At 56.3% G+C, this 12,346-nt stretch overlaps 1 protein-coding gene across 2 annotated transcripts in view; it reads left to right on the forward strand.

Moving 5' to 3' along the window:
- Nucleotides 1-436: 436 nt before the first annotated feature.
- The window catches only part of NEDD4L (NEDD4 like E3 ubiquitin protein ligase), a 271,293-nt gene continuing 259,383 nt past the window's right edge, over nt 437-12,346 (forward strand). The window contains exon 1 of one of the 2 annotated variants that reach the window (XM_055127176.1): nt 437-654. In XM_055127176.1, coding sequence (XP_054983151.1) covers nt 607-654 — 48 coding nt within the window. In that variant the 5' untranslated portion in view covers nt 437-606. The remainder of the gene's footprint in view (nt 655-12,346) is intronic. The other variant, XM_055127175.1, reaches the window with a different exon arrangement.

Here is a 12,346-nt window from a genome sequence, read left to right on the forward strand (position 1 = left end):
GCAGTGGGACGAGGAACCGATTTTTCTTTTCTTTTGCGGAAAACGCGCTTCTCGCCCCCCCCCCCTCCAAGCCCAGCCCGCCCCCTCTCCGCCGCAGAGGAAAAGCGAGCGAGAGGGGGGTGGGGGGGCCCCGCCGGGAAGGCCCAGCCCGCACCAGCTCTCCGCAGCGGGGTGCGCTCTGGGGGCCCCGCGCCCCGCCACCCGCGCCGCCAGCGGCCCGCCCCCCGGCCCGGCCTGTGATTGGCTTGGGGGGCGCGTGTGCCCGCCCCGGCCCGGCGCTGGGGTCCCCTCGGGCCGCGCGGGCGGGAGGAGGCGGCCGAGGGGCGGGGAGAGCGGGGCCGGCGGGCGCGGGCGCGGGCGCGGGGGCGGGGAGGCCGCGGCGGGCGCGCGGGCCGCGGGGAGGGAAGCCCGGGCAGCTCCGCGCCGCCGCCCAGCGCCGGGACCCGCGCCGGCCCCGCAGCCTTCCGGGAGGAAGCGGCGCCGGCCGCGGCGGGGCGCGCGCGCTCGGGCTCCCTCACCTGCTGGGGCGCGCGCAGGGCCTGGGCCGGCCGCGGGAGCGCAGAGCCGGGAGCGGGGCCGGGATCCCGCGCGGGGGGCTCCGGCTCCATGGCGACCGGACTCGGGGAGCCGGTGTACGGACTTTCGGAAGACGAGGTGAGCAGCGCCCCCTTCGCGCCTGGGACTCCCCGGGGAGTTCCTGCCCCGCGCCGGCCGGGGGTGGGGACGCGAGCGACACCTGGGGTGCGCGTCCCCCCCGCCACCCCCCTGTGCCAGCCGGGGAATCCCCCCGAACGCAGGAGCCCCGCGGAGCTGGGGGGTCGGGCCCTGCCGCCGCGCCCCCGTCTCCCCTCCAGCCCCCCCGCAGCCCCAGCCGAGCGCATTGTTTGTAAATAAAGAGTTGCGGGTCCCCACGGCGGCTCCCCGCCCGTGCGGGGGGCGCAGGGCGCGTGCACCCCGGCCCCTGCCGCGTCTCCCCGGGGCTCCCGGGCAACTTTGCGCCGGGGTCCAATGACAAGTGTCAGGTCTGGGTGGCGGGGAGCCCCTGCATGGTCTCCCCCACCCTGGAACTTTCTAACGATGGTGTCGGCGGCGCCCGGGTGCGTGCGCGTGTGCTCGGCGCGGGGCGAGTGCGTGCAACGCTCGCCGGCGTGGCTGCCCTCCGTGGTGCGGCGCAGGGAAGCCCGGAGCCTGGACGTGTCGGGGTCTTTGGGGTGTGTGGGGGGGAGGGGGGAGGGCTAGCCGGGTGGCAGGTGCGACTGGAAACTTGGAGGAAGCTTGCAGCTCTGCCATTTTTTTTTTTTTCCCTCTTCTCCTTTTTCTCCCGAGGATTCCAAGCGCAGCCCCTCCGGGGCGGGGAGAGAGACGAAGGCTCCGATCGATTCCTTTTTATTAATCAAGCAAGCCGCGCGCCCGGGCTTGGAGTTTTGCCCGGAGAGGGGCTTTGTTTGCGCCCGCTCGCGGCCGGCGCTTCCCCACTCCCCGCTCCGGACGCGATCCTGCTAAATCACTGTCCAGCCCGCTCTCGCCCGGCCCTGCCCGGCGCTTATTGGTGTGCGGCTCTGCCAAAAAGGGGGGTGGGAGGCCTGCGGCCGGCGCGGCGTCGCGGGCAGGTTGGATGGAGCAGGTAGGAGGGGTTTACCGGCTGGTGGGGTGCGCGCTCAGGTCTGGCTCCCCTTTCCAGAGAGGTGAATTTACAGCCCATGAAGCATTACTCAGCAGGGAGGTATTTCCTATCCTGGTCGTGCATTTCATGAAAAGTTGATGCCTGGAAAGGCAGGCTCTCTCGATTTTTCTTTCTCCCTCGCCCTTTCTTTTCCGAGGTCCCCTCTTTCTTCTGGCAGTCAATGGGGGGGTGGGGTTATTTGGACGGGGTTCTTATCCGAGGCATGCCCACTGTATGGCTTCTCATCAGCCTCCTTACTCCGGTATGGGTGTGTGTGAGTGTGTGAGTGTGAGTGTGTGTGTGTGTGTGTGTACGAACGTACTAGGTATCTTAGATTGTTGGGGAACTTGACTTCCCCCCCACTCCCTCCCCCACGTATCTTGGGGGAATGGATTCCATCAAAGAATGATGGCCACACAAATAGCGTGTAACTCGCATTTCCCATTCTTTTACCCTGCTGTAATGTGCTTGTGTAAAATAATTTTCCTTCCCTGTGCAGCCCCGGGGGATGGGGGGAAAGTGAGTGGCATTGTTTCATTTCCCCCGAGCATTTTCCTCTCCCTGCCTCTGGAGCCGGGCTCTTTCCTTTCAGTCTCCATGTAATTAGTGGCAGTGGAGGACAGGCAGTGAGCGAGGGGCCAGGATTCGCCCGTATGGCAGAAGGGGTTTTGCGGTGTTGTGGGAGATGGCGAGGGCTGTGATTCATCTTAGGCTCCCCCCCCTTTTCAGTTTCATGCTGATCTAGGGCTCTCCAAACACATGTGCCTTTTGCATGTTGGAGTAAATGGCCCTGGATCAAAGGGTCTCAGGCACGCCCCTGGGCTTTGGGCTTTGGGCTTTGTTTACATCGCTGCTCGTGGCAGGATCTTGGGGAGCGAAGCTTGCCACCGCTGCCTGGAGGTGTCAGGACTGATCTTAACAGGCGCCCAGCGGGAAGGAGAGGGGTGGGTTATGGACAGATTTGGGGGGCTGTGGGTTTGTGCCGAGGGGATTCTCTGCTGCTGGACTTGCAAGAGGCAGACAGACTCTTCCGGGTGGCCTGGCTGATACTATGGACTTGCCCACACTTTTCTAATGCAGGAGACAAGTTACATCTGTCTTCTTTCACAGCTTCTCCTTCCAGCGAGAAAAGGAGGCAGGGCTGTCGGGATGACTTCACATTTCTCTGCCGTTTGCTTCTGGATGGGAGGTTTCACGCTGTCAGGTTGCCCTTCAGAAGCCAGGGAATGCCATCGTAGAATATTAACAGCGGCTCGTGGGATTGGCGTGGCTCGGTTTGTCTTGTGGAAATGAGTCTGGGTCAGAGCAGGAAGAAGAGGTTTCAACCCACCCTGGACGTAGCCTGCCTGCCGCAGTGGCAGGGTGGCACGGCCAAGGCATGTTCAGTAAGTCGGGGACCTCTTTAGTTCGCGCCCAGACACGCAGCATCGCCCCGGGACACGTTTAGGTTGCAATAAACCTTTTAGCAAAATAGGGACCCGTCCCTAGCAAATGTCTTAGGGGGAAGTTTGCACTTTGGCTGGAGGTGGACAGCTGCTAGCCACTTGCAGGTTCAGAGCACGCCTGTCTGAAATACTGCTGTTCTGAAGAGGTGTGCTCACCTAGAGCCGAGTAAGGGTCTGGGCCCAGGTCTGTCTGATTAGTGGCAGGAACTGCATCTCACGTGTAGGCTGAGTGCAGGCACTGTTTGTTTTCTGCTGCGTCTTTTGGGCTGAGAGGCTCTGCTACATGGCTCGTGCTTGTCCTGATTTTAAACCAGGCCATTTTAGGCAAGGAAATCTGAAATTGCCACCCGAGGAAGGACTCTTGGTGTCAAGGGGTGAACAAATGAATGAAATTTGTGTTTCAGGGCTCAGGGACCAGATTTGGGTTGGAACCAGAACAGTTTCGACTAGTTTCTTGCTTCTTGGCTGGGTTCCTTGCAGGGTTTTTTTTTGTTTGTTTGTTTTGTTTTTATTTGTTTGGGGCCCTCCAGAGCTCCTTTTGGCAAAACTTACCTGTGAATGTTTCAGTTGGCCTTCTGAAGTCTCTTATTACAACATTTTAGAAAGGTATGCATTATGAAAATGACATAAAGGCTTTCTGTGGGTGAAACACTAAAGTTGGAATGACAGGACTCTTAGGAGATGTTGCATTAAACTTTCATGTGTGACTAGAATGAGGTGAATGGCATAGGAATGAAGACTGGGCTGACACGGGGCACTGTCCTGCTTATTCGATGACGGCCGCTGGCTAGTGTTTCCTGTGCTTTGTCTGCACCCAGCACAGTGCTACACCTGAAGCACTTGCTCGCGTTCAATTTGAAGACTCCTATCGTGAATGCTGGGATTTACAGGTGAGGCCTTGAGATCTCAGAGAGGTTAAGTGACTGGGACATGGACACACAGGGAGTGAATCCTGAAGCCAAGACGTAGGCCTGGTTTTGCTTTGCTATAGCAGGAGTGTTGTTTTGATATCTGGGGCTTGCACACTTTGGGGTACAGTGGAGGCCACACACTTGTGTTTTTGTGAGTCCTAATGGACTGCTGCTGGCTTTGCCTTCAGCCTGAACTGTGGTACTGGGGATTCCGCTCCTGGCCTTCATGCCTGCAAGGAGGTACTCTGTCCCTGAGCCATATGCCCAAGGCGTGATGTTGGAGGGGTGTGTGTGTGTGTGTGTGTGTGTGTGTGTTGCCATCAAACCCAGGGCCTCACTTATGCCAGGCAAGAAAGAGCTATGCTGCTGTGCCAACTTTTTGTTCCCCAGCTATAGTTTTTACCATTCCTCTTTTCTTTCTGGGCATCATAAAAGGTCTTCCTAACTCTTTTTTTTCTCTTTTTAATCCCAGTGCGGGGTTTCACCCTGAAGGGCTTGGGGACCACCAGGGCTGTACTTGGTCATGCTAGGGTGGGGCTCATTATGCACTTTGATCTCAGCACCTGCCACATGCCAGGCATGTGCTTTTCCCCTGGAGCCATATCCTCAGCCGCCAAAGCTGGTGAATTATGCAGGATAATGCGAGACAGAGATAAATAGCTGGTGTAAGCGGATGGCTTCCAGGCCAGCAGGGACCAGGAGCCCTGCTTGGGAAAATCTGACATCACTGGGGCTGACTCTCAGCTGGCCGCTCTGTGGTGGTGGCCACAGTCGTCCCTGCGCCCCGCTCTCTCATTTGCATGGAGTCACCTACTTCATAGAACTGTGGTCTCTTGCTCTCTGGCCTCTGTAATCATGTTTTCTTTGAGAGGCTCTCGACTTTCAGCTGCACCGTGATTCTGGGTGTTGCCGAGACAGAGAAGAAAAACTGTTGTCACGCTAGGCTAGACTTGGTTTTCTGAAGCAGCCCCAGCGCTGTAGATGATGGACACAGGAGTGTTTTAGAATCCCTGAATAACTCTTAACTGGAAACCTGGGATGACCCGGGGCCAGCCTTTACAATACCCACAATCAACACTTTTAAAGTCCACTGCTAATCAGATTTCAGCCTTTCAGTCTCAGAGAAGAGGGGAGAGTCGGGGATTTGCTGGTCTCGGGCATTAGCAAAGACACGGGGCGCCCGCCTGATCAGCCACCTGGTTGGCCATCTGCAAGCGATCAAGAATAGCTGCAGAACTCGAAGCCCTGCTCCCTGCGCGTCTTAGAGCTGTGCAGAGCGGCCCTGCCTGCCGTCTCCGCAGCTGTACCAAGAGCCCAACGAGGTTGCGTTTAGGAACTGGCGCTTAGCTGGGGCTGGGAGAGATAGTCCAGCGGGTATGGTGCTTGCCTTGCCCATGGCTGTTCCAGGTTCCGTGCCCGGCCTCCCAAATGTCTCCCAAATGAGCACCTTCCAGGAGCTAGGCGTAAGCCCCGAGCATCACTGCGGATGGCCCCCCAACAAAAACACCCAGAAATTGCAGTTTGGGATTGTTTGCATCTCAAGGTGAATGCTGGAAGGCCAGTTTTTAGAGGAAGAGGAAGTCACCCTAACTCCAGATGCCTGTGTCGGGCCTAGCTTTGCCCGTGCCCAGGCAAGAGCTACTGCGGTTAACCAAGTGGGTCTGGATGGCAGATGCATGAGGGACACCCCTCCTGCCGACCGAAGGGCTGAGGCTCCACGGTGCCTTCCAAAAGCAGTTTTGCAAATTGGCAGAGGTGATAGAATTGTTTTAAATTCCACACCGGGTAGTTTTGGGGCTTTTAAAAGTCTTCCTCCGGAAGCCTATACAATTTGTAGAACTCGACAATTTAATTTATGCTTTAGTTGTCTCCTTAAGGCAGAGTGTTCATCTGAATTTTCCAGCTTGTTCCTGAAAAGTAGTTTCCTTATTTAAGGAACGAGGCCGATGTTCAAAGTGGGGGAGGCTTTGGCCAAGTGGGAGTGCCCAGAGGGCGGCCGTTTGGTTACCATAGAGCACAGTTTCAAGGGAAGCGCTGGAAGGATACTCAGGCAGTTTTGTCAACGCTGGGAGTGTCCAGGTCACCAGGACACATCCCTGGAAAGTTTTCCGGGGATTCTGAAAGCATCAGTATGCCCGAAATAGATAATCGGGAAAATCAGGAATAATGTCAAGGAAGAAATAAATCCTGGCTGTTGAAAATGTGACATCATTGTGACCGAAAAAAAAAAAAAAGGTTGTTTTGTTTTGTTTTTCTGGTTCACACTCAGCAGTGCTCAGCGCTATTCCCCTTGTATTTCGGGGGGTAGGGCTGGGTGGGATGGGCTGGTGTGCAGAGGGGAGGCCTGCTCAGGGTGATGCTTGATTGGAACCCAGGCCTCTGGGCAGCATCAGTCCTTATCACTCTGCACTCAGTTGTCTTTGCACTCCCTGGGAGAAGAGAAGGGACTTTCTTCTTTCTTTGCCTCCTGAATCACTTTTCCGCCTTGTTCAGTTATTTCCACAATGCAGTGGACCAGGGGACAGGTTGGCTTGGCTTCCACAGGTTGAGATCTTGCTGAAAAGTTTATGTGGATCAAAGCATCTCTCTCTTTCCTCTCTCTCTCTCTCTCTCTCTCTCTCTCTCTCTCTCTCTCTCACTCTCTCTCTCACTCTCTCTCACTCTCTCCCCCTTTCTTTCTCCCCCCATCTCTCTCCCTCTTTTTCTCTTTCTCCCTATTTCTCTCCCTCCCTCTCCTTCTTTCTCTACCCCCACCCTTTCTCTCTCTCTCTTGCCCTCATTGTTTTGTTTTTGGGCCTAACTAATCAGTGCTCAGGGATCACCCCGGCTGTGCTGGGCCTACCACCAAGGTCAGCCCATATGCAAAGGAAGTGTCTTAAACCATGTACTATCTCTCCAGTCCCAAAATATTTCTTTTTAAATAGAATCAACTGCTGCCCTTAAATTTTGGGTCTGAGTCATTCATAATATATTACCTCGAACACAGGCAAAACCCACCAGCTTAGTGCTTCGGTGTCCTAAGTCCAAAGGAAGGAAAGGGATGGAATACACAAGCAAACACAAATAGGATTCCCTCTAATTCAGAAGTTTTTGCAAAAGAAACTCTTAACAAAGCAAAACACCTATTGAACAGAAGAAAATATCAACACATATATAAGAAGCCTTCAGGTTTTCAGCTTGGTGTCATTTTTAATCTACAGCTCATCTTGGATGTATGCTTTTGTATGATATAAAGTGCTTATCTATGTTAATTTCCCCATATGAAACAAAATTTATAGAAATGAAGTTTGCAGTGTTCACTGAGAAAACTTTTTTGGTTTTGGTGGGCTGGAGTGTAGATGGGTCTTAAATTCGTAACAACAGTAAAATCAGATTCTAACAAACTTTCTGATAGTGACAAGTCTTTGAGGTGGTGGCTTTTATCTTACTGATCTATTTATTGGTCATAGAGCCAACTGTGTATAGATTGCTGGACTCTCTGGGCGAGAGAGGATCTCAGTAAGGTCAGGTATGATAGTGGAGGTGCTACACATTCGGGTGGGACAGTGAGTGGTCTGATGTGCCTGGGAAAAGCTGCTTTCTGTTGTGTTATTTCTCTTCCAGGTCACAGGCTAAGGCAAGGAATTTCATTTCCCGACTATAGGTGGCAATGTTTCTACTATTTGTGATGCCATTTCTGGCTTGGGGGATGCTTGTTGGTACAATAAAAAAAATGAGTGTGTGATTTAGAGGTGAGGTGAAGGAAACTAGATTCAGAAACAATTTTCCAAGAAAACCAAAAAACAAAAAACAAACAAAACTCCCCCCAAAACCAACCCACCAGTTTTTTAGAGAAAACACCCACCTAATGTGGTGTTTCTGAGAGTGGGTGAAACAGGAGCCTTTGCTTTCTGCTTGTTTTTGGGGACCCAGAGCTTGCAAACATTTGGGAGGCCCCGGCACCCGGTACACACAGCACACACACCCCTAACTATGTCCTTGCTTCTTGGGTGCCTAAGGATTTCTCTTTTTGTTTGGGGGCTTGCCCAGTGGTGTTGGGGACCATCAGGGCTGCACCCAGTGGTGCTTAGAGGTCCTGGGGTGCTGGGGCCAGACGGGGGTTCTGTGTGTGCCTGGCACATGCCCCATCTTTGGGCTCTCTCCCGGGCTGTGTGCGGGGTCTTGTGTAGCGTCCACCCGCTCGGTCCCTGTCACTGTGGTGATCCGGGGTGCCAGGTGGTGGGGGATGCTCAGAGTTCCCTGTGAGCCTGGGGTCCTGTTTCCTTGGCGAGAGCTGCGGATGCTGAGCCAGCCTGAGCATGTTGGTGGGATCGCGTTCTTGCCAGGGTTTGCCTGGGAACCCGAGAGGCCTCAGGGTCCTTCCCGAGAGCCCCCAGGTGAGGTCTTGGAGTTGGTGGGCACCCCAGCTTCCGGTCACTCCGGTTCCCTCTGTGTCCCTGAGGGTCCCTCCCGCATTGATCCAGGAGTCTCCAGGTCCCGTGGGGAAGTCCTCGGGTGTCCTGGTTGTCCTCTCACTGAGCCTGGGGGTCCTGTGGTGGGCTGGCGGCCATGGGGGAGGGCGTGTTCCTTGACCCGCCCCCACCACAACCCCAGGAAGTGGGGCTGTGCCAGCCGGGTGTGTGTCCAGTGCTGAGGCTAGAGGTGCCGCCTGCCCTTGGAAAGACGTTGTGACCACAGGCCTCCCCCCTCGCCCCCATTCCAAGCCGAGGGCACTGTTTCAGGCTGGGCAGCAGGTGGCCTATCTCTGTGATGTGGCCAGAGCATGTCACTGGCATGTGCCCAGTTCTTCCCCCCCCACCCCCACCCCGGGTAGGGCAAGCACTCCTGTACCCGTGAGTGGCCGGGCACCTCCCCACAGAGGCAGCAGAACCTGGGGGGACCCTGGGTGCCCGCACGAGGGCCTGGGTTGGCTGCTTGTCAGGCCAGTGCCCGACCCGCTGTCCCCACCCCCTCTGGCTCAGGCCGGTTGGGCATCAGAGCCGGAGGTACAGAGTCCTCGCGGTCTGACTCCGATGCCTGGTCGTGGGTATTTCAGTGCCACCAGTGTCTGTGACAGCCTCTTCGCGGTGCTCTGCGGGAGGCTGCCCAGATGCGAGGGCAGGATTTCTCTGGGCCAACCCCTGGCCTTGGCTTCCTTCGTGACCAGGCGTGTGTCCTGGTCTTAGCTGGGGCTACTGTGATCATCCGTGTGGGGCGAGTTTTCCTCATTCCCTGATCCGTTGGGTGTCCTGAGAGGTGCCGGGGATGCCCGTCAGCATGGCAGTCGGCTGTGTTGGGAACCAGGAACCCGTTTGCTGGACCTTCCAGCCTAATTCCAGGTTAGGTGCAAAGTGGAAGCCTGGGGGCCAGGGCGGTGGGACGTGGGGCTTTGCCCATCCCGTTCCCTGCTTGGGCTTCCGAGCATGGCAGGGGCCGCAGCCCCTCTGAGAACCTCACAGTTCAGTGCCAGCATGAAGCCGGTTGGCCGAGTACCACCTGGGCTCTGCTGGAGAGCCCCCCGGCCCCCGTGAGAGGGAAGGCTGGAGGGCATTCAGGGGATCTTCAGGAACTGGAGCTTCCCATCGGGAGAGCTCTCGTTTTCCTTTTGGCTGGGGACGACCGGCAGCCGGAGCCGGAGGCGGGGGGAGCTGGAGCTTGCGCTGCCCCCCCGCGCTGCAAGGCCCGCGAGGGCTCTGCAGTGCCGCGTTTGCCCCCTTCCTGCAGCAGTGCTGTGGGGAGGGGCGGGAGCAGGGAGCAGACCCCCCTACACTTGACCCGTGTTGAAGAAGAGCACAGAAATTGACGTCTGTTTCCCGGTGTGACCAGGACTCTGCCAGGCTTAGAAGCTTCCCTTCCCCGAACGCCAGCGTTTTCCGTGAGGAAAACCTTAGCCCTTAGTGCCCCGGCTTGCGGGATGCACTTGGCCCTGGGCGATGGCCTAGAGGATGCTGGGGTCGACCCCGGCAGAGCAAGTGTTCTGCCTCCGAGCTCCGTCCCTGGCCGGGGACTTTTAAAGTTTAATAAAGTAGCTTAGAGAGAAAACGTCATACGACGCTCCACGTCTCCAAGTATGATTACTGTGATTATTATTTATTATTATTTGCTTTTTTGGTATCACACCCCGTGACACTCAGGGGTTACTCCTGACTCTAAACTCAGGAATCAGGGCTGGAGCAATAGCACAGCGGGCAGGGCATTTGCCTTGCACGCAGATGACCCAGGTTCGATTCCCAGCATCCCATAGGGTCCCCTGAGCACTGCTAGGAGTGATTCCTGAGTGCAGAGCCAGGAGTAACCCCTGTGCATTGCCGCGTGTGACCCAAAAAGCAAAAATAAATAAGTAAGTAAGTAAATAAATAAATAAATAAATAAAATAAACTCAGGAATCAGTCCCAGCAGTGCTCGGGGACCATATGGGATGCTGGGGATAGAACCCAGGTCTGCTTGTATGCAAGGCAAGCGCCCTCCCCACAGTCCTATTGCTCCGACCCCTTCTAACTATGTTTTACTCTGACTTTTTGGTTTTTAAACTTGGGGGCCATCGCTGGCGGTGCTCAGGGGCCGCTTCCAGCTAAGTTCCTGGGGCTTCATCCTGGTGGTGCTTGGCGCCAGGCCCTGTGGAGAACTACACCCGGCTCCCTGCACGCATGGCCTGTGGGCCAGTGCTTTGAGCTACTGTTCGGGCCACAGCGCCAGGCTGTCTTTGAAAGGAAACCCGAGATGGTGCCAGATCCTCTCGCGACCAAGGCACAGAGTGCTCTGGCTATTGGCTTTGCTTCTGCTCTTCAGACTTTTCCCAGAGAAGGTGCTGGAGCGTGATGCTGTCTTGCTAAGCTCAGTCATCTGAGGGGGGAGGGAGTGCAGCTACTGCCACCGTCTTTGTGTGTGCGTGTCTATGGGGGGGTTTCGGGCCAGGGGCTACAGCCCTTTGAGCTCTCCCCGGACTTTTGGTGGTCATCTTGGTCACTGGTCATGAGCACAAGGCCATTGGCAACTCCAGAAAGCATGGGACATAGGGTTGGAGCTACAGTACAGTGGGGAGGGCGTTTGCCTTGCACCGGTTACCCGGGTTCGATTCCCAGCATCCCATCTGGCCCCCAGAGCACCATCAGGAGTAATTCCTGAGTGCAGAGCCAGGAGTAACCCCTGAGCATCACCAGGTATGGCCCCCAAAGCCGAAAAAACCAAAAAATAAATAAAAAGTATGGGACAGCCTCTTGCTGGAGGGTGGCCTTTGTGATGGCCAAGAACCGAGTGCCTTGAGTGGTGGGCTGTGCACGCTGGGACCCCAAAGACCAGTTCCTGGATGCACGATGATCAAACACGAGCTCAGGACCGACGGCATCAGGACCTCACTGAGGTGTTTCTGGCAGCACTTGGCCAAGTTGTATTTCTCAGGTGAAAGTGGTCGTGGGTAGAAAAATTAAGAAGTCCTGCTCTAGAATACGCTGGCATCTGGAAGCTTCGTGGACCGGTTGTGGTCCTTGTCCTGAGTCCCGCCCGGGGGTTCCCAGGCTGGGGCAGCCCCGTCTTTCCAGGTGACTGGTGACTTTTGTCCCTGTGAGGCGGCTCTGCCCAGGCAGTGTCAAGTCCGCCCACTTCTGTCTGCTGCAGCCAATGTTTCGGCTGCTAGGTACCCTGCGCTGATCCCAGGTTCTCTTTGACAGACAGACAGACAGACAGACAGACAGGTGCAGGGACTTGGGAGGTAGCCCAAGGATTAGTGTGCAGGCTTTGTATGTAGGAGGCTCAGGTGTGATGCCCGGCTCCACGTGGCCTCCTGAGCACTGCTAGGAGCGACTGCCAAGAAGGACAGAGAGAGAGAGAGAGATGGACAGACAGAGAGACGGTCTGGGCCTGGCAGATCCCTGGTGGAAGAGCGCGGCCATCTGTCCCCCGACCGTTTCCAGTGCTCAGCAGTCCTGAGTTTTTTTCATCACAACCAGCAGAAAACTGTTTTGTCTCCCACGTCAGAAACACTTTAGCTGTGTGTTTCTCAAGGCAACGCAAATCCATTTCTCTTGGCGGCAGGGAGTCCCTGGCCAGGCGGGGGGCAGATCCCCGGGCGCTGCTCGGGTTCCGCTGGTGCCTCCGTGTCGCCTGCATCTGCTCCGGTTTCCTGTGGAGCCTTGAGCTCTTCCCTTCCAAGCCTCCTTTTCTTAATAGTCTTGTTGGCTGCCTCCCATTAATGAGGAGAAGCCGCCTTTCCAGGTGGTGTTTTTACCCTAACGCGGTTAACCAGAGAACCGGGACGTTTCCATCCTTCTCTTTGCGTCAGAGCTGCTTCTCAGCCCCCTTCCTGGTCCTCCCAGCCCCGTCCCATGGCACATTCAGTGCATTCAGAAGGT

This window comes from Sorex araneus, chromosome 2, assembly GCF_027595985.1.
Source record: "Sorex araneus isolate mSorAra2 chromosome 2, mSorAra2.pri, whole genome shotgun sequence".
NCBI classification, from domain to species: Eukaryota; Metazoa; Chordata; class Mammalia; order Eulipotyphla; family Soricidae; genus Sorex; species Sorex araneus.